At 36.0% G+C, this 23454-nt stretch overlaps 1 protein-coding gene across 3 annotated transcripts in view; it reads right to left on the reverse strand.

Moving 5' to 3' along the window:
• The window catches only part of LOC306855771 (gamma-aminobutyric acid receptor subunit gamma-2-like), a 60098-nt gene extending 36921 nt beyond the window's left edge, over nt 1-23177 (reverse strand). For 2 of the 3 annotated variants that reach the window (XM_079394633.1, XM_079394632.1), the window contains exons 1-5: nt 22813-23169; nt 13876-14018; nt 10589-10656; nt 8134-8354; nt 2862-2944 (exon numbers count right to left, since the gene is read on the reverse strand). In XM_079394633.1, coding sequence (XP_079250759.1) covers nt 2862-2944; nt 8134-8354; nt 10589-10656; nt 13876-14018; nt 22813-22919 — 622 coding nt within the window. In that variant the 5' untranslated portion in view covers nt 22920-23169. Of the gene's footprint in view, nt 1-2861; nt 2945-8133; nt 8355-10588; nt 10657-13875; nt 14019-22812 lie in introns of all 3 variants that reach the window. The other variant, XM_079394634.1, reaches the window with a different exon arrangement.
• Between the last annotated feature and the right edge of the window lie 277 nt (nt 23178-23454).

The following is a 23454-nucleotide window of genomic DNA, read 5'->3' on the forward strand; positions in this document are numbered from 1 at the left end:
GTATTGTTCTGTATTTAAAACAAATGCAAATAAATATATTCTGGGGGAAAAAAATAGATGGGCAACCCCTGGTTTTGCAAATATTAATGACCTGACGTGACCCGAAGCATGACTACAAAGACAACATGTTGTTACGACCACAGAGCAGAAGTGTCATTCAGGTCAGCTCACCATAATCCTATGACAGGATTTTACTGGCCAGGCATTTGCATTAACATTCACAGATGGTGTGCAACTTCCCGTGAACACAAAAAAGCCCCATTGTGTCCTTTCCCTTTGATTGAGGTCCCATTAAAGTAAATTTGTATGGACTTAACCAAGCCATTAGTACGCTCAGCACAGGGGCATCACTCTGCTAGATGCAAGCTGATGCTCAGAAGCAGTAGTGATCTGTACCATTGCAGCAAAAAGTGTAGCGAAGGCTAGGTTTGTGAATATATTTATATCTATTTATACACACACACAATGTATATGCCTCATCCATTTTGTTTTTGTGTATATTTCATGCTAAATATTTTAGATGATCAACATACCACAACATGATTAAATACATAATTTTTTTAAAGCATTTTGATTACTCATGTGAAAAAGTAAATGCCCCCTTAAACTTAAAATCTGGCTGTGCCATCTTTAGCAGAAATAACTGCAACCAAATGCTTCTGGTCAAGGTTTTTCACAATGCTTTTCGGCCCACTCTTTTCGCAGAGCTGCTTTAGTTCAGCCACATTGGGTGGTTTTTGTGCATTAATTGCCAATTTAAGGTCCTGCCACCACATCTCAATTATTTTGGATCATTGTCTTGCTGCATAAGCCAGATGCACTCAAGTCTCAAGCCTCCTTGGTTCTTTTGTGACTTCTTGATGAGTCCTCCCTATGCTCTTGGATGAAATTTAGGAAGGTCGGTCACTTCTGGAAAGGTTTCTACTGCTAGTTTTTCTATTTGGAGATAATGGCTCTTGCTGTGGTTCTCTGGAGACCAAGAGCCTTTGAAAACAGCATTGTAACCCTTCCCAGACTGATGTAGCTCCATCACCTTCTTCCTCATCATTTCTGGAATTTGTTGTAACTGGCATAGTGTGTTACTGGGTAAGACTATTTAGCAAACATCATGCTGTTTAAAAAGTTTTATTTAAGTGTTGATTTAATTGAAGAGGGCTGGCAGTAGTTAGGCCTGGTTGTGTCTAGTCCAGTTGGATGCCATTATAAATTCAGTTTCAATTGGGAATTAATAACTACAGGGGCAAATAGAATTTCACACAGGCCCAGCTGATATAAAATAACTTTTTGGGCTTCAATAAAAAAACATTATAATTTAAAAACTGTATTTTGTGTTTACTCCAGTTGCCTTTGTTTTATGTTAGATATTGTTTTTATTTCTAAATTATTTAGTATAGAGTACACAAAAACAGAAGAAATCAGGACAAACACTTTTTTTACAAAACTGTACACACACACACACACACACACACACACACGTTGGGTTTCCATGTTTTATGGGTTCATTCCATGGGCCTAATGGTTTTTATACTGTACAGATCATTCTGTATGCTGTTTTCGTCATTGGGACCAAAAAAAAAAAATACAGTTAAACAGTTGAAGGGATAGTTCACCCAAAAATGAAAATTAGCCTGTAATTTACTCACCCTCAAGGCATCCTATAGGTGTATATGACGTTCTTCTTTCAGATGAATCCAAGTTATTTTTAAAATGCCCTGGCTCTTCCGAGCTTTATAATGGCAGTGGGTGGGTGCTTTTGTTCAACAGTCCAAAAGAAGTCCAATAACACCGATGTCCTGCGTCATCTGCCAGGAAAGGCACTCTCTCATGAACAAACGTACGACAGTTAGCGGAAGTGAGAGAAAAGTGTTTATAGCATTTTAATTTAAATTGGATATTTTTCTTACAAAACACATCGATTCACTACAGGAGGCATTTGAGCACCGGAAAGTGTGTGGCCATCTGAAACTCACTATTAGAGCTATGTATGTCACACCCCCACCCCGGAGCCGTCTGAGGCACATTTTATTATGGATGCACTTTATTTGACTTCTTTTGTACTGTTGAACAGAAAACACCCGCCCATGCCATTATAAAGCTTGGAAGAGCAAAGACAATTTTTAATATAACTCCAATCGGATTCATCTGAAAGAAGAAAGTCTTATACACCTAGGATGCCTTCAGGGTGAGTAAATCATGGGCTAATTTTCATTTTTGGGGGAACTATCCCTTCAATTGTTTAATTGCGTATACCCTAGGCTATGGGGAAAAAATGGCAATATCCAAAATCCTTGTCCTTGTGGGGACATTGGCAGTCCATGTGGGTTGAGAAAAAGTGTGGTTTTCAAAGCACAAGGAGACACAAGCTCACTAGCTTCTTCCCACTGATAATCTACAAGAACAATTTGCAACTCTCATAAAATAACATCTTCCTTAGTAGGAAAACCACTCTGTTTTTTTCATTTCTTTTCAAACTACAGATGATGCTATCCCATTAGACTGTCCACAGCGCATCTGCTGCTTCATTATTACCATCATAAGCCATTTCCCCAAAATCCTCTCCAAAGTCTAAGGACAGGAATAATTCCATGGTTTCTTCCTAGCACAGCTTACTCGTGTGAGCATGTGAAGACACGTCTCTCCACGTTAGGCCAAATTGTCACTTTCCTCATTATCTGTCCTTCATATTTCAGGATGAAAATAGAAGTGAAATGTCTGTATTAGCATCCTAAAAATGGTTTCTATGCTCTCAGCCGCATCTGAGTGTGGAAGCAGACATGAGGTGTAGAAAACTGTAGAGAAAAAGCAAAAAGAATGGAAGAGATGTGGATGGATTTGCATGTAGGGCGTATGGCCAGACTTACAGCTTGAGAACTCCAGGGGACATGAATGCTCATCCATTGGAAAGTTATTCAGTTTAAGCTGGCACTCTGCATCAATGGTCAACCTACAGACAGAAATTTCCTTAATTAAATTTCTTTTTATAAGCCATTTCATTAGTACACCCCGCATTTATATCTACAGCGCTAGAATACGCTGATGTACATACAGCAGCACAATAATGAAACGAATCAAGTGCTATTAACAGCAGACATGCAACATAATCGTTATAATTGGATGAATTCTTCCTTAAAGCAAATAATCAGACTAGAGTTGCATAGTGAATCAATTAAACAAGTCAGAATGAACATCAAACCGTGATCAGCTGTGAAGTGTTTTATCAAAGGTACCCAGCAAAAACTACCCAGATAGCAAAGCAATGTTGAATTCTCATCCAAACCATCATTTTGTTTGAGATTGACATTTCAATGTTTAAAGCATGTTGGTGGAGACAGTGACATGGAACCTGCATTGATTTGTAGCCGGTGACCACAAGACCATGCGAGTATGTACAGCAGACTATCTCTGCAGAACACAGGAGAGCATCACAATCAGAGGGTCATAAAGGGCATTTACTTTACCCTCCAAATCCTAAATCCCTCTAAATCCCTGGGGCTACAACAGGTTCATTTATAGGTGATCTTTCCTATAAATAAGTCTTGTTTGTTGAATCGCCTGACTAACTCACATTTGGCACAACTTCAAACAACGATGCGTCTACTCATTATTTCTCTCCTTCTTTGTATTGTTACTGGCTGTAATTAAATGCATTGATTAAAACAAATATTAAAGTGTTTAATTAAATCTGTAACACTAGATAAGGGAACACTCGGTAAGGGTCAATTTTGTTTAAAATTGAGATTTATGCATCATATGAAAGCTGAATAAATAATCTTTCCATTGATGTATGGTTTATGATAGGACAATATTTGTCTGAGATACAACTATTTGAAAATCTGGAATCTGAGGGAGCAAAAAAATCTAAATATTGAGAAAATCTCCTTTAAAGTTGTTCAAATGAAGTTCATAGCAATGCATATTACTAATAAAAAAATAAGTTTTGATATATTTACGGTAGGGAATTTACTAAATATCTTCATGGAACATGATCTTAATATCCTAATGATTTTTGGCATAAAAGAAAAATCTATAATTTTGACCCGAACAATGTATTGTTGTCTATTGCTACAAATATACCTGTGTTACTGATGACTGCTTTTGTGCTGCAGGGACACATATTCACTAGTAATTAAGAGTTTTCCCTCAATAACCTCCTAATTCGCTGCTTATTGATAGTAAGTGAGGTAGTTGTTGTAGTAGTTTTGTTTAAGTATAGGGTAGATCTAGAATATGCTCATGCATTAATACTGTATAAGCATTAATAAACAGTTAATAAGCCACTATAGTTATTAGTGAATAGTGTTCCCTGGTCTAAAGTGTTATCATTAAATCATATATTTTCTACATACTTAAAGTGCATCTTATTTGAGTAAGATTTATTCAGAATGTCTTAAAGATCCAGTGACATTTAGCCAATTATATTAGTAATTTTTGTTTTTGTTCATATTGAGTTTAACACAGTGCTTGATTTGAGTGGCATGCTCCTCACTGACAAAAAGCTTCTGTAAAACCACTATCTAATTTTAATTAATAGCATTGTGTATTATGCAAAACATATCATGCAAATGAAAAATCACAATACTATGTTTGACCATTTACGAACGCCAAGAGGGCAGCGCAAGGACATCTTTTGATGTTCTTTAAAATAGAAGAAAACAGAAGGTGTTCAAAATCAGTATTTCACAACATTCATCTGATGTAACATTAGAAAGAGCAGCTGACATCAGGTACATTCAATGAGGGATCCTCGTTAAGGTTGCATTTAGTTACTGAAAACAAATGTTACGTAAATGTGTTTATTCACAAAAAAGTCAGGTTTTAATCCATAAAATGTGGAGGTATTTTCCTATGCTAATGGCTCAAAAGCAGCACCTTTAGCCAAGAATCTGCTGTTTCTACCCAGTTATTTAGAACAGAACGGATGCTCACTGTACATGTGAAGGACTCAGAGATAACAATCCAAACGACAACAGAGAGAGAGAGAAAGAGGATGTGTTCCATTCAGAATCACTAATCACTTACTCCTTTCAAAGTATTTTCTGTTCACTGTGAAAGCCTTTGAGCCATCTGAAACGCACTAAGAGCTATTTTCTTATTACAAAATGTGTTTAGAATGACGTTAGAGCATGGCAATAATGATTAGACTATATAAACCCTTCAGAGTGCCCTCCGAAGGCAACGATCGATGGGAGTGTGTGTGTGTGTGTGTGTGTGTGTGTGTGTGAGAGAGAGAGAGAGAGAGTGAGTCTGGTGAACAGTCAAACAAGACTACATTTATATGCATTATTATGAAGCTTATATTTTGGTAAACATTTTAATGATTAAACTTGTAATCATTGTGTAAGGTAAGCTACACAGAAGAAATATCTAACCACACCTCACACTCATTAAATGGACTTGCTCTCAGGTGACATTTCATAAAAAACAAACAAACAAACAAAAATTAAATCAATAAATAAATAAGGAGTCGGTAGTCTAATGTAAACAAGATCTTTAAGACTTGAACCTTTGGGCACTTGCAGTCATAATACTGTAACATATATGTATATATATATATACAGTCATGGCCAAAAATATCGGCACCCTTGGTAAATATGATCAAAGAAGGCTGTGAAAACTCATTTGCATTGTTAATCCTTTTGATCTTTTATAAAAAAAAAAAATCACAACAATCTAACCTTTCATTGGATAAGAATATAAAATGGGGGGAAATATCATTATGAAATAAATTGTTTTCTCAAATACACGTTGGACACAATTATCGGCACCCCTAGAAATTCTTACGAGTAAAATATCTCTTAAGTATATTCCCATTCACATTCACAATTTTGAGCACTCCAGGGTGGTTATGAACATGAAAACAAAGCCCAAATTCCCTTAGTCATCCATCACAATGAAAAAAAACTAAGAATATATTTCTGATGTGCAGCAAAATATAATTGAGCTTCACAAATTAGTGAAGTGGCTTTAAGAAAAGAGCTAGAGCAGTGAAAATTCCCATTTCCACCACCAGGGCAATAATTAAATTTCCAATCAACAAACTGTTACGAAACTGCTTGGAAGAGGACATGTGTCTATATCGTCCTAATGCACGGTGAGGAGGAGAGTTTGAGTGGCTAAAGACTCTCCAAGGACCACAGCTGGAGAATTGCAGAAAATAGTTGCGTCTCGGGGTCAGAAAACCTTAAAAAAAAAAAAATCAAACAGCCCCTACATCACCACATGTTGTTTGGGAGGGTTTCAAGAAAAATTATCCTCGCTCATCCAAAAAAACCTCCAGCATATTCAGTTATCAGACACGACTGGAACTTCAAATGGGCATGGCTTATATGGTCAGATCAAACTTTTTAGCAGCAAAAACTCAAGATGGGTTTGGTGAACAGAGGGATAAAAAAAAAGTACCCCATGTGTATAATGAAATATACTGCTGTATGTTTGATGTTGTGGGCCTATATTTCTGGACATCTTGTTTAGACACATGGCATCATGGATTCTATCAAATAGCAACAGATAAAAAAATCAACAAGTGACTGACTCTGTTAGAAATCTTATAATGGGCCATGTTTGGATCTTCCAACCGTACAATAATCCAAACACAAAACCTCAAAAACAACACAAAAATGGGTCACTGAGCACAAAACCAAGCTTCTGCAAGCTTCACAAAACCAAGCTTCTGGCCATTCTAGTCCTCTGACCCGAACCCTGTAGAAAATGAGTGAGGTGAACTGAAGAGAAGCACCGTCATGGAGCTGGGAATCTAAAGGGTCTGGAGTGATTCTGGATGAAGGAATGGTATCTGATCTCTTGTCAGGTGTTCTCTAACCTCATCAGGCATTATAGGAGAAAATTTAGAGCTGTTAAACTTGCAAATGCAGGTTTCAAAAAAGTATTGAATAAAAGGGTGCCTCTGTAATGTGGAGGCAGTGTCTTTAAGATCCATGTGCAGCTTTATTATCACACAAGAATGGTCATACAAGCATAAGTCAATCACAGGCTTCAGGTACCACGTAGGCAGGGCAGAATCATAAACAGAGTTCGGGCTAGAGGTCTGGGCAGGCGGCAGACAGATAACAAAACAGATCAGCAAGGCAGGCAGAGTTCTTTCATAAACGGGTAAACAGTCCAGGTCGGCAACAGGAAATCAAACACGGGATAAACGCTCAGAAATGTCTGCATGGCAAGAACAAGACTTCGCAATGAGAGCAAGGGTGGAGCAGATGAAATAGACCAGACAATGGTGAACACCTGTGCAGGTAATCAGTCTCAGGTACGGGTGTGATGGGAAATGTAAATCCCCAATTGTAAGTCGCTTTGGATAAAAGCGTCTGCCAAATGACTAAATGTAAATGTAAATGAAGTCCGAATGACAGAGTTAATACTCAGGTGAGGGTTCCCTCTGGTGGTGATCGGAGGGAGTCACAGCGGTTGAGTTCGTGACAGCCGTTAATTGTGGCCAATGTGTATTAGAGAAAAACATTTATTTCATAATGATATTTCCCCCCATTTTAAATTCTTATTACCCAATGAAAGGTTAGATTTTAGTGATTTCTTAAAATAAAATATCAAAAGGATTAACAATGCAGATTAATTTTCACAGCCTTCTTTGATCATATTTACCAAGGGTGCCGATATTTTTGGCCATGACTATATATATATATATATTAGGACTAGTGTACTTTTTGTCCCACTTTTACTGTATTTATTTTATTTATTTCATAGGCTACGTTTTGTCTTTAATTAGTCAGGACTTTCACAACAGACTATTGAAATGTTAAACATGATTTTATTGCTAACATTTCATTCAAGCTGTTTGACAGTGATTTAGAATCGCGGTATAATGTTGATTCAGTGACACTACTGTTGATTTTTTGTTAACATTGCAGTTGATTCTTTTTGTTAATTTCAACGATCATTCAAAATCAACAAGAATCTAGAATTAACATCAGCAACTATTGAAATTGTAACACAGTTTCAATATTATGAGAGTGCAGAACTGATATTGAACCAACATTACTTTGTAACTTTAATTCAGTGCAATTTGCATTCAGCATTGACTTTGCATTGTTTCAATGGTTGCTTGCTATCTGGGTATGCTCGGTTTATGCATGATAATTCACAATTAAACAGTGCATTTACCTTAAAGTGTACAGTATACGCCCGTCGTTCCATATCCGAAGCATGCGATTAGGTGTGGTGATCCAGTGGGCGTCTGCCTTCTTAGAGTTGCGGAAAAACGTGTCAGGGATCCAGATTTTTCCCACCATGTTGCTGTTGAGACGCAGAACCTTCATGGTGCTGTTGAACTTCAACCGCCTGTCATACCATGTCTGGGCGAAGAAGATGTCAATCGTGTACTCCTAAGGAATCAGAAAGGGCAGACCTTTCAGACATTTGTGTAATTGACAAATGCATAGCCCTTAGTCCCAATGAGAATAAGTATTCAACTTTGAGAAGAGAAGGGAATTGGATCATGAAATGACACAAGCCAGACGCAGACTTGCACTGGAGGATTGGCTATTTTAAACAAGTTTGGTGCAAATTAATTAATACATAAACACTGATTTAATGCATGTTAAATCCTAATCCTGGTGCAAATTCAAACGAACACTGGAGACAATAGACATGTCAGCAACAACTGTAGGATAACACTTGTTATCTGTTTCACACCGTTTCATATGTACATGTTTAGGGACTGTCACAGCCCAAACTCATTTTCTTACAGATGTATACCATACAGAAAAAAAGTTGCCAGTAACACTTGTGTTTATTTGGAGAACAGCCCACATCCCCAATGCATTTCATGGCAAAACGCCAAGCAGCATTTCTGTTCATGTTTCAGAAAAGGGGGACATTAACTGAAAATAAGAATTCTTAATTACAAACAAACTTCATTATACTGTTTCAAAATGACAAACAATTTCATGCCCACAGAAATGTTACCATGTATGACTGTACGTGCCTTTTTCAACCTCTCAAACTCTGTATTGCTGTCTTTTATTCATCCGTGTGAATTTTAAAGAGCAGGCCAGGCCTGGAGCTCTAAAAAAAGTGCTGATCAGAAATAAAAAAATATACAGAAATTCTATAGAAATAAACAGTAAATATATGAACCCCCTTGTTTAAAAAAAAAAAAAAAAATATCACCACTTTATCAACAGGTCAATCTTAATAATAGTTTTGATTTGTAACTAAAAACATACAGACTTTACTGGAAAATTACCGGTAAATTGCCATAACTTTGGTTTGAAGTCGTGTAATGCGATGTCTCCGGGCCAAAAGCATCTGCATGAATGTGAACGTCTGACACAAAAATGAAAACATCAACAAACACACTGATCGCGTCGTTTGCAAACACAACACCGGAAGTCGCAGCCATTAAGAGATCATTTCTGGTTAATGGTTTCACTGAATTTACCAGTATTTTGAAACCGATGTGTGAATGGTGCTTCACTGGAACATCATTGCCTGTGTCAACAGCACATTTTTGTATTTACCGGTAAAGTAAATTTACAGCAATTTACCAGTATTACTGTGTAAAATGGGGCTATAATTTCCATTTTGGTTCCATTGTTTCGGTTTTCTCTTCCTGTGTTTATTTTCTGTTTCTGTTCGCTTCCATGGCTTCTGATTATGTTCACCTGTGTCTTGTTTAGTTGCTTGAGTGTATATATAGCCATATGTTTCAGTTGATTTTTGTTCGTTATTTGCTCATTTGTTTAGCAGTTATGTTTGTGGTTTCCTTAGGGTTGTCTCTATGTTCTTGAATTATCGTCTTGTCTAAAAAAAGCTGCAATTAGATACTCGCCTCAGTCCTGGGACTGACAGAGAATACTGGACAGAATTCACTCCTTTAATTGTATATCTCCCAGAATTAGCTTTGTTTGGACATAATATAAATTAATGTTCAGTTACTGATATCCTGAATGAGAATCTATAGAAGCCTGTTTCCACCACTGAATATATATATTTATATATATATATATATATATATATATAAGGTAATCTCAAAATTCTAATCTTCTCACAATTCTGGCTTGCAATTGAAAGTTATAGTCAGAATTGCGTGATATGAACTTGCAATTCTGAGAAATAAAGTCAGATTTGTGAGATATAAATTGTAAGAAAATACAAATAATGTATTTTCTCTCAGAACTGGACTTTATAACTCACATTTGTGGGTTCATATCTCAAAATTATGACTTAATATAACTCACAATAGTGAATTTATATCACACAATTCCAAGAAAAAAGTAAGAATTGTGAGATGAAAAGTTGCAATCACCTATTATTTTTTATTCAGAGGCAGAAACAGGCTTCCATACAAATCATTACAGAATGTAAGCATTAATAAACATCCAAAATAAGTAGGCTACAGAAATTGTAGATTGCATTGTAATTTGTAATATTACTCTGACATACAGTATATGTAAGAATATCAGCTTCACAGCTTTCAGTTTCTAATGTGAATAGCATTTGTGTATAAAAAATATGCTAATAAATACATTATAAAATAAAAAAGCATTGCCTGAAAGAAACACTATATACTTTTATATTCATAAAAATGTGTTACATGTGTTAGGATATCTCTTACCATGTTGATGGCATTTACTGGACCAATACTGTTGACAAACATGTCTGTGTGGATCACGGTTGGTTTGACTGTAGAGAGAAACACAAATTAGTTCAGTTAGTCCAGAGTAAATTTAACGAGCTTTATTAAGGTAATAACAAGGGAGTACGTTTTTTAATTTTTTTTTTTTATAAAAAACAATCAGAGCACTTGAAAGGTTGTTGTAGCCTAAAAGGCTATTTGTAATAAATTCTATGTTGAATCAAATAAAATATTTCTTTCTAAACCTACTTAAATTTTTTTTTAAATAAAATTATTTGATGTTTTTCTCATTTTCACAATAACGGCTTACTTTAAAGCGATTACTGTGAAAATGAGAAAAGCATCAAACTTTTTTAAAAACTGAAATCACAAATTAATCGCACATCAAATCTGGCTGAGAAGTTAAAAGCATGCTGTTTGTGATAACTTCTCAGCCAGAATTGATGTGCGATTAATTTTTGATTAATTCGATTAATCGGCACATTGTGTAATTAATTAGATTAACATTTTTAATCGCTTGACAACCCTAGAATGCACTGTAGAATTAGGGAATGACAGCATTTTTATTCAGCTTGAAAGTGTGCGTACATGACTTGACAGCGCATTTACAATTGGACAAATCTGAGACAGTTCTCTGTATTTCTTCAAAGAAACATGCCGCACCTCAGACACAGGCCTAGAAAAAGGCACCGATTTTGGTTGATTGGCAAAAGTCATTTTCACAAAAAGCTAAAAATTTATATATTTTTTAAATTTTGCACCAATTTAAGAAGCCTCGAACACACATATGACATAGGGACAAAAATGTATAAATTGTGGCCATGAATTAAGAATTTGTTCCCATGTTTTATGAATTTTAGTTAAATTGTGACAATGAATTAACATTTTTTTTCATTTATGGCCATGTTTTAATTCATTCCTTAGTTTTGATTAGGAAATTAATTAGTACAACATGTCCATGGTTTAGAAAAAATGAGGGAAATAATGAATAAATCCTGGGGAACAAATAAATTCATGGCCACGATATATATATATATATCATCCCAGCATATCATAAGCACGGCTCTGTACCGATTCCCTCATTCAATAGAATTAAATAAAAGGGAAAAACTTTACCCATTATTAATTTTCCATCTCCATTAATCGAATAACATAATTATCAAATGTGAACTTTTTAATATTTTGGACACTGCCTTCAAAATCAATTTGGCTCAAAAATCTGTGGGGTCACAAGCCCCCGTGTTAAATGATGTAGTGCGATGGAGATCAGGAGTTTGTGTAATCACATCTCATCTAGGGTTTCTGTAAAGTATATCTTTGCCTGTCCATTATTCTGAGTGCAATGCATGCTGAGTTCAGTACATAAAGTGATTACAGTCTCTTCATGCTGAAAATGTAGGCTGTGCACTCAAATCTCATCTCATGTGGTCCAGGAACGATAACTTTGCATTTGTCTTTGTTTTTGTTTTTGGCTCAAAGATGTATTAATAGTTTTCTCATGCAAAGTACATAGATAAAGTTTGCTGATGGTTTGATGTTTTTGGCTTATAAAACTTTGTCTAAAAGTTTTAATTTGGAAGGTTTTATGGTCAGACAGACAGAAAGTAACTTAGATGAAGACATGAAAATCAATAAACAATAGGAACACCACATTAAACCACTTTAGAGCCCATTAAACTTCAACTGACCCCTCGGAAGACACATCAAACCAGTTCAGACCCAAATAAACCTCTTCAAACCCATTAGATCTCATAAGAGCACTAAGCAACCTCAACAGACCACAAGCCATTACTTTCATGTTTCTATAGTTAGCATGTAGCTAGCATTATTACCATTTTTCAGTATGTTTGGTTCAGGCCAAGCACTGAAAGGGCTGTAACCCCTGATGTAGTTATTATTCCTCCCCAAATGCTGTCTATGGCAGCCCTATGAACCATAGGAAGGAGAATAATGAAATTTTGGCACACTTAAAGGGATGGCCTTCAATAGTAATTTGATTAATTCTGGTATCTCTACGGCCAACTTGCACCACCAAGTTCAAAAATGTGTAACTTTTGAACCCTTTGTTCTAGAAACAACGTAAGATCTTAATTTATCTCATGCTGATCAAAGTCGATATGTTACATGCAGTAGTTGTCAGATGATTAACATTTGGCTCAGATGATTACTGGACCTAGCTGCACAGAAATGACTGAACAGAGCTTAGAATGGATGTTTAATTGACTGACGGTCCTTAAAAGTTTAGTTAGTTGTTATGCTTTCAGATGATCTCACACCTGAACATCTTCATAAAAAGATGTGTCATTTTGTGACGAGAAGCAGATTTGTTTTTTGGAAAGTGATTTTGAAAATTAAAATACTATACGCAATACTGCTGTCAATTGTTTTTTATATTTTAATGCTTTTTTCCAGTTGAACCCACTGGATGCGGTGCTGCTACGCTGTTCATTCAAAATATTGTGAAAAAAGAGAACAATGCGGAGAAGATCTTGTTTACGGCAAAACTGAAACCAAGCAGTTCACACAGAACGCATATTTATCGCATTTTCTAGAGGAACATCTATCACCGATGCACTCGTGTCTCGCACAAGAGAGCCGCATGTTTAGAAAGCCATGCAAAATTAACACAAGTTCAACTTTTAAAAAATACGTCTCGAGACTTTATGGCGGTTTTCCTCATGTTTTTAAATGAAAAAAGTACTCTTTGTGATTGGTTTTCTGTCCTTTACATACATGCATGATGCTGTTTTGTTTCAAATAGTTTGAGCAACTTTATTATTTATATATGGTTTATAAACATTATTTGAAACATTATGCACTTTTTTTCAAAGATAGTCGTGTTATTTTATTGCTTTGAAGAAACATGCATTAGTAATGCACCCTCTTGTGGCCTCAGGAGAGAAGCCAAAACCTTTTTGCCCCTAACTGAAATTATGCCTTTTAAATTCGAATATAATTCGAATATTGATAATATTTAAGTACAAAATTCAAATGTAGTGTTTCAGCCTATTGACAGCCCTAATACCCAACACAACTGAAACACAAGTCAGCGTACATAAAACCCCAGCTGAAAGAGTAAATCAGAAAGAGACAGTATTATATGTTTGGTGTGTTATTAAAGTTATTAAGTCCAGATGTAAAGAGGTTCAGTATTCTTGGAGATTAAACGTGTATTTGAGTCAGTTGTTAAACAAAATAACACACTTGCTGATTCTAAACCACCTTCAGTAGCTTAGATCTGAATGTAAAAAAGAACCAGAACCTACCTCCGATGTCTGGTCGCAGCTTGTTATCGTAGCCGTCCAGTAAGCTGTTCAGAATATGTGTGACGTCGCTCTCGTACACTTTGGGGGTCAGAACCCACGTTTTGTTTGTCACTTCATCATCATCACTTTCCAGCTGGACAGAGCTAATGGAGAAACGACATTAAAAAAGGTGAATCGAAGTCTAATCTGTCACATGTCCTATTTTCAACATTTTCGTAAATGCACTTTTATTTCTGTGGTCTCTAGAATGTAAGCTAAGATCATGTTGACTTTGGCTTGACAACATAGCAAATGCCCATCTGATCTGGTTCTGTTCTAATACGTGATCTTGTTAACAAGCGAGTATACTGTAAATCTTTTTTTCCAGCTGAAAGCAGACACATTTTGCTGAAATGTCTTCCAAAGAGCCACTAATGAATGTTTATCTAAATGACACAGTTTGTGAGGAAGAGGCTTCAATGTCCACTCAGATGAAGAAGAAAATAGTTTTCTTTACTTGACATACTGGAGTGCAATCATGTAGTTACTCCTTGTTAATCTTTGTGAGAAACTAAAAAGAAAACACAGAAATGCACACGGCAAAAATGTTTTCTTATTTAGTTTTTTTTTTGTCTTATTTCCAGCCAAAATATCTAAAAGAAAAAAAAGAAAGAAAGAGAAAGAAAACTCTTTCTTTTCAGAAAAGAAAGAGTTTTTGCTTGAAACAAGCAAGATAATCTGTCAATGGAGTAAGAAAAATAATCTTATTTTCTGTTTGAAATAAAATTAGCATATTGGCAGATTATTTTGATTGTTCTAAGATGACTGTTTTTTTTTTCTGAAAACATGACAATAATTTTTACTTGTCTAGAAAATCCTTCTTGATTTAAGAATTTTTATATATTTTTATTACAAATAAATCAAATCTGCCTAATGTTACCAAATGAAATGTTGACGCAGAAAGTGTTACACTGTAAAGCTTTGAATGTGTTGATAAAGTGATCAACTCCATCTATATTTTGATCACCTTCTGAATATGATCTGGACAAAAATGTCATTTTCCAAGCTTTTTGTTCAAAATTGAGCTTTTTGATTAAACTTGCCCACATTCAAGTGATAATAAAAAAGAATGCATGCAGCTAGAATAAAGCTAGAATGGCTTGTTTTGTTTGTTCTGTTCGTTCTTTTGACATATTGCATGTTCAGATACTCATACAACAAAATATTCAGAGGGACATTAAAATTTTATGAAAATTATAAAAAAATGCTGGCACCTAATAAACTACAGTAATTATTTGAAGAAGGCACATGGAAATGTTAACAATGCTCATCAAAACAGACACATCAATCACATACAAACACAAGGTCTCTAAAATAGCAATTATAAATGACAAAAAATGAAAAGCAATGCGTCTCCTGGGCTTTACACAACAGATGGAAGCAGATTCAGGAAGCACGTGCTCTTAACTCTACTGAACTGAAAATGCCTGCTCTGATTGCCATAATTGGACATGCAACAAAGTTTTTTACAAGGCCATTTAACTTAAACCATTAAAAGGGCGCCGCCTAGAGGAGGACACAGATAACGCTCAGTCTTTGCAGAGTGTGGGTGTGATGGTGGAGGCTGGAGACAGACAGACGTACAGTAATAATGTTGCATTAGAGATGTGCTCTCGCTCTTTCTCTCTCGCTGGCAGCGCTCCCAGAATCAGATTGTGAGAGGAAGGTGCAACAAACTCAAGCCTCCGTTTTGCATCTACAGCATTATCTCATGTGTTCTATGAGAATAGGCTATAAGTCATTTTAATCACATGTTAATGTGTTTCATAAAGTACCTGCTTGGGTTAATAGTGGAGTTTATGTTTGCATAGCAGTGCACAGCTGCTATATATTTGATATCTATCTATCTATCTATCTATCTATCTATCTATCTATCTATCTATCTATCTATCTATCTATCTATCTATCTATCTATCTATGTAAAGTAATTGATTAAAATATTAAAGTATGCCAGAGGCAGAGTGAATGCTGAGGACCTTGGCAAAGCAATCAGACAACAATGGATGGTGTGAGGCAGTAACCATGGAGTCAGTAGAAGACAGAAGAGCACATCCTTTAGAGAAACATGTGACTGAGAGCAAATCAGAAACATTTCAGATATGCCAGACTGGAACACTTCCAAGGCATTTCACTGTACATTAATATGGGGACCCTAGTGAAAAATAAATATACTACATTTTCACGCTAAGGATACTACAAATACATTTACATGCATATGTACGGAATAAAAATACCCTGTAATTGTACCTTTGGTATACTTCAAGTCTGCTTAACTGGAACAACTAATTTTGTGCTTAATGCACTTTAATTGTGCGGAAGTAGTGCTATACTGAAGTGTATTTGTGCTAAAGTGGAACTATTGCAAGTATACTTCAGGTACACTTTAAATATCTTGCATTTAAAGGCTGATATCATTCAAAGATCATACAATCTTCATCAGCGGTGACATTAAAACACATTTTAGGCTTAATAATAAGAAATGTGCATTGTGCTCAAGCAGTACTCCAAATAAAGTTGAATTATCATTTTTATATCAGTAATCTCTCGAGCGATATGTCAGTAAATATGTTAATAGATTTCAACTATACTTAGTATGAAATAAATGTATTACCTTTTACTAGGTGAGGAAGCACTTTATTTTAGGGTCTCTTAACTAGTTGTTTATTAGCATGCAAATTACTAGAATATTAGCCATTTATTAGTAGCAATTAAGCACATATTAATGCCTTATTCTACATCCCTAATCCTACCCAATACCTAAACTTAATAACTACCTTACTAACTATTAATAAGCAGTAAATTAGGAATTTATTGAGGGAAAAGTCGTAGTAAACAGTGAATAAGTGTTCCCTATTCTATAGTGTGAAAACTACTGCCTTTCAATTAATCACTGATCACAACAATTATCATATAATATAAATTAATTACCTGCAATAATAGTGACACTAGCATAATAGTGACAGCCCTAATATCAATGAAGTGAATATATTTCACACATTTTTCCAGCAGTTTAACTGTTGCGTCTGTAATGTGAAACTTAAAAAAAAAACCAATATCCTACAGAGCTGGAGTGCACTGGAGCTGCTCTTCTATTGAGAACACTAGAAATGGAGAGTTTAGAATATAATATACTGTACTGCATATATTAAGAGCGCATTTTACAACCCGCCTGTTCCAGTAGTTGTCATATTAGAAATAAAAGCCATAAATATAGCCTCAAATGGTGATTATCAAGGGGCAAGGACAAATGACTCAAGTAGACGATACAGTGATACAATGGCCATGCAAAAAATCATTATAGAAGTATTATATATGCATTATAGCAAATAATAGTGAATTTGTTTCAGTTGCACAGCTATCAATCTTCTTTTTTTCCTTCCAGCTATATGCTGCGTGATATCACAGTGTTTCATACCATATTATTTGAATGTATCATCTTAATTAAAAACACACTGGTTTGAAGCATAACTGTTTACTGTACTTTCTTATTCTTCTCGTTATTACTCTACAGCGGCTAATGAACTGGAAGACTGACGTTCACAGAAAACGGATTATGTTTTTAATATCAATAGGACTATAACAATATATAACTTAATTATCTATATTAGCATTTTATACATCACAGATCTCTCTCTCGCTGTATATATTTACTGTAAATACACTACACATCAATATACTGAACTATTTATGGAGAGTTTAGCCTGGGACCTAAAAGGATTTCCTATCCTGTGCTTTCCTCTGGACAGATTTAGTATTACAGCTGATCTTTTAGAAATTGCTGTTAGTCCCACGAGCATCAGGGTAATTCCTGAAATTCAGCAGAATGCCCTGTTGTGCATGTGTACCAAGTTTTGTGAAGTTTTTCAAATAACAGGAAACTTTTTGCTGAGGAAATGGATCAAATATAATCAGCTGATTTGGGGGCGCTGAAAGATTCATACGACTTTGAAATTACTGCTCCAGAGTTATCAAAAAGAACTCGCTATTGTAGTTTGATGCTGGAGGCCATGTTTGTTTGTTGCTTTGTTTATCTAAATGAAATTGGAAGAATATATTAGCATCTGCCAAGGATAAGAGGCAAAACCATTAGCATCTTCACTGAATACATACGGCTGAGGAGTTATGTGCTTCTTTTGCGTTCTCAGAACGTCCAGAGTGTCTTTGTGTATCACGTTTTCTTACGTCTGTACTTCTGCATGGATATCTGCTTAATCTAACAATGGGTCAATTCATTAACATGCACTATGCCAGACCAATTCATTCGCCTAGACCTTCACAACCCTTGGCCGTATCAATATTCTTTTGATAACTTGGTGAAGATCAGATTAACAGTCTAGGAGGAATATTACAAAGTAAGGAAAATCCCAAAAATGTTTTGATTGTAGCCAGTGGTTCCAGAGACACATGAACCAAAACAGCAATGACCTTATTATAGCGCCACCTACTGTCAGACGGATGTGTGTGCATGGGCCTGAGTAAACTGGGGGATTTCTGACAATCCCACCAATCTCCATGACCGTTTCTGATGTACAGATGCTTTTAGGGAAGAAAAAGAATAATAATAACTAGAAGAATAAGAAAAGAAAGTCAGAACAACTATATTCACTGCTTGAATCATTAATAAACACTTTGAGACGCAGGTCTTCAACCTAAGCACATAACCAATGACCGTAAAATGACAAATAAAGGAACAGAACAGAAGTAAAATCTTACGAGTTTTATGAGTAGGCCTACAGTCATTTATTCAGAATCAGTGTTGGGGAAAAGTAACGCATTACAATACTTCTTAAAACAGTAACTAATTGTGTTACTTGGTTACTTTTTATGGAAAGTGTTACTTTTGCGTTACTTTTTATCATCTGGGCTGGGCTTGTTTGTTGTTTTCTAATATAAAAATGTCTATGTTTGGCAAATGTAAAAGCCCTTTCACACCAAAAGTGAAATGAATAAGCCTCAGGCTGAAGGAAATGTAAATTCACATCTTAGTAGAGGACGCAGGAGAAGAAAGTTAAAAAAATAATAATAAAAAAGAAATAAAAAGAAACACAAATGTTGTGTTTATTTAAAGTCATTTTTGCTTATTCGTATAGTCTAGATCTACAGTAAGATCATGTTCACACAGCTCTGCACTTGCTCCTGATTTCTGCGGACAGGAGAGCTGTCAGACAATACATGGAAAAATCGTTACTTATTTGAAAAAGTAACTCAGATATTTTCCAGTAAATTAAAAAGTAATGCATTACTTTACATAACTCATGCTATTGTAATGCATTACCCCCGACACTGTTCAGAATGCAATTTTAAGCTCAAAATGATCTCTATTTGATATTAAAGTCTGCGCCGACAGTCTCATGGGCAGCTCGCCGACACATACCAGGTTTAATGTTTTTTGAAGGAAACTAATGGGACTAAAAAGGCTTCATTTTTCTCATGCAAAGTATAATGGTACAATACAATGGTATACAACAATTTACTATGAAATTGTTTCAATTTTGCAATGAACTATCTTATGTGTGAGGAAATAACTTGAACCTGACTGCGCGGCTCAAATGGCTCCTGTGAGGTGGTGAGAGCCATTGCATCAGATTTTTATTTCATCCTTACTGAGTATAATGAAGTAACATGTCTCCTTATTGCAATTCAATAATCAGCCCATAGAGCAATGCAGGAAAACGCTCACCGTAACCCTTTTGTAATGGTTCTCAGTATAAGACAGCTCATAATGAAAAGGAGATGATATTTCCCTTGATGGGACGCTGATGCCAATTTTGTTTATTGGGCCCAGCTCCTCCACTGAATTACACCATCTGCTGCATGTAGCCTACTTGTCCATCACTAGTCCAGAAAGAGGCTGCGGACAGGCAGAAGAAATCAAATGTCCCCATCTACATGGTCCTGAAGATAAGGCACTATTAACAATGCATCAGCTGACCTATAATGGCCTTCAGTTCCCTAATTAGATGACCTTTAAACAGTCTGGATATTCACAGATCTTAAGGTCTAAATAAGATCGGTCACACTTTATTTTAATGTCCAATTCTCACTATTACTAACAATAAACTACAACTTTTCCAACATTAGCTGCTTATTAATATTTAGCAAGGTAGTTGTTGAATTTAGATATGGTGTAGGATTAAGAAATCTAAAATATGCAGAATAAGGCATTAATATGTGCTTTATAAGTAGTAATAAACAGCCAATATGATAGTAATGTGCATGCTAGTTTGAATTGGTCCTTAAAATGAAGTGTTACCATAAGATCAGTTTGGAGTTTAAATAGGGTCAGTTTTAATATTCAAAAATAATTATTTGAAAAACAATTTGATACACCATTATAGCTCCTGTTGACTGGTTTCGCTTCAGGCCTGTTTATTTTGCTCTCATAACCCTGCATGATTATATTTTTTGGGCTGCAACTCACCAACTGAGAACCACTGATTCATGAAACTGGACCAACATTCATTTTTTTTCTTTAAAGTACAGCCATTTTTTTTACTACTGCCCTTTGCAATTTGTTTTAAGCAGGGAAATCAAAGACATAGCAAATATTTGTATTTATGGATCAGTAACACTTCAATAAACTTGCTTTTTCTGTGTTGTGGACATTTGGGAAGATGAGAGAGTAACTTATGAATATCCTAACGTACATCTGCAACACACCGCATGCATTTGGGAGTCAGCTTTCAAACATCTGAGCTTTGGTTCAGAACATCTTACGTGATAAGGTTGAGGTGTTACTACAGGCCTTACTCTTAAACCAGCATGCTGAGAGATATCAAAGGCAGCAGCAATCTTTTCATCACACCACTAGTCAGTGTATAATCCCTGTGGTGCGACTCCAGATGAAAATGCCATGTAGTGTTGGGGTGCCACCGGTGCCACACTGACAGTCATCTGATGAGCTTCCGATCCCCATGAATCTTGCCTGGCCTACTCTTTATGGGTCAGAAAAATATACCCCCGTATCATTCAAACAGCCTAATGAACAAAGTAATTTATGTGTAAAATAGTAGAACACCTATAGTCTTAAAGGGATAGTGCACCCAAAAATGAAAATTCTGTCATTAATTACTTATGTCACCCTCGTGTCATTACAAACCTGTAAGACAAATTAAGATATTTTTGGAGAGTGTCACATATGTAAACGACTTATCTGTGTACATATGCTGCATACATATATGATACTCTCCAAAATGGTGCTATCGGGTGATTCCTCGGATATGAATTGTTGAATAAAGTTGTTATTTTTGTTTTCTTTGTGCACAAAAAGTATTCTCGTAACTTGGTAAAATTACGGTTGAACTCCTGATGTCACGTGGATTATTTTAACGATCTCGCTACGTCTCTGAGCCTTGATCGTGTTAGGATCCTTGCTGTCTATGGCGAGTCAGAGAGCTCTCGGATTCCATCACACATATCTTAATTTGTGTTCCGAAGATGAACGAAGGTCTTACGGGTTTGGAACGACATGAGGGTGAGTAATTAATGACAGAATTTTGGGTGAACTATCCCTTTAAGTACATTAGAGAGATAACCCTGAGTGACAGCATTAGCAGCTCTGTCAATGCTATTCCTTCAATCTGTTAAGAACAATTTCTGCTTCTAGGTTTGCACTGCTCCTGTACTGACGGTTTGAATCCCTCAATAACCGTACACAAGCTCTAACTGTCCTTTCCCAATCAATTACCACTAGCCTATCTCAAATATACGTGCCTTTCTGAATGGATGCACTATATGTGAAATTGGCTGGGATGCATGATAGAAACTTGTTATCACATCAAATCTGTGACTGATAGCAAACATATTTAATGCATTATCCTGATAATGGAAAGCAAGCATTATATTACAAAGTACTGGTTAAATATAAGAACATAAGCAGGCTTTTACTATAATAACAATAGATGCCTCTGTCAGTAATCTCCTCGAACGTAGAACGCCCATGTGACTGATGCAACTAAAAGGTGATCAAATGCACAATGTTTTCATTTAAATATGTATGCTTAGGTCAAAATGAACGCCTACAGTGTTTTGTGATCAGAAGATTCAATAATATGTGTAGGTCAGGGGTGCATATCAAAATAATAGCTTCATTTCAAAATTACTATTAGTTTTACTTTTGCACGCACAGCACTGGGATCTCAGGGAACCAAATATAAAGTAAAGCCAATTTTAACAAAACATGACACTTAAACCCCCTGATAGTCATTTGTATTTCTTTATTTCAGTACTTTAACATTATTATTTGCTTGTAGTGCTTGTGTTACGTGTCCACGCTCAGACAGTGTAGTTACAGGCCAGAATTATTCCTGATTCTTCATCAGCAGGTGGAGAGGAGGAGTCAAACCCTGACTTAAATCTTCTTAAACAAATGTCTTGACTGAAATGACGTCACGCACACGGCAAAGCTTTGAACTTTAGCCCTTGACTAAACACACTGACAAATAGCATGCTTTTGCATCTATCCTGATTCTGTCCTGGATTTGGTTTAATGGCTGTTTGAATCATGACATACCTCCCGAATGAACACGGTCATTATATAACTAGTATTAGTTATATAATTATTACTATTATTATAATTATTATTACACGGACTGCTCGATAGCTTCACACACCACTCCCTCGTTTAGTGATTTTCTGGAGCTTATTTAAAGGGTTTCGCCACCAGCAACGTAAAAAAACACCTGCAAGCCCCAATGTCGACAGATATTCATCAGATTTCATCTTCATACTTTCACAATCGGCGATCTGCAAACATGCATATATTCCTAGACTCTGAGGTGAACAGATTAGAGGAATCCATGGGAAATAGAGCCGCACCAATCACCGCAGACACTCACAGCCATATAACGTTTGCGAACCAGAGCACATCAACATGATACATTCGTCTGATATTCTTACCTCAAAGGAAGCTGGGCGATTAGAAAAGCCCACAGACAGAGCTTGAGAGAGATCGCCATCTCATTCAAGCATTTAGAGGAAAAATGAAAAGAAGCCATGATCACCATCTTGCTCTGTCTTCACGCAGACGGACGCGTCGCCTTTATTTACTGCCTTTCTTCGCTATGACACATAGCAGATCACGTCTCAGAGCCGTCAGAAACACAACACAGCACGGCGCGCTCCTGAGCTCCTTCTCTACTCAAATAATACTGGCAGATATCTGGAAATAAACGCAAGAGCGGCTCCGGTTCAACTGCTAAATGTGTGAATGCAGATGAAGTGTGTGAAAGCGGATCTGATGCACGTCGCTGCAGCAGCAATACAACACATGCGTGGTAGAGATGCATCCAAGCTCACATGCTTCTATTAATAAAATCTCTCCATTATATCCCGATAATATTATAACTACCACGCAAACAAGCTCTTACACAAAGCATCAACTCATGCATATTAAGGGTCTTAATTTTTTGTTGTTAATATTCGATTATAAGTCTCTATTATTATTACGATATTTAATAAAAGGGAATAAACAAATCCGAATTATGCTGCCGAGCAACTACAATGTGCGTTTATCGCGGTATTTTAGTGTCGTCGAACGCG

Source organism: Barbus barbus (genome assembly GCF_936440315.1).
Source record: "Barbus barbus genome assembly, chromosome: 36".
Classification (NCBI taxonomy): domain Eukaryota; kingdom Metazoa; phylum Chordata; class Actinopteri; order Cypriniformes; family Cyprinidae; genus Barbus; species Barbus barbus.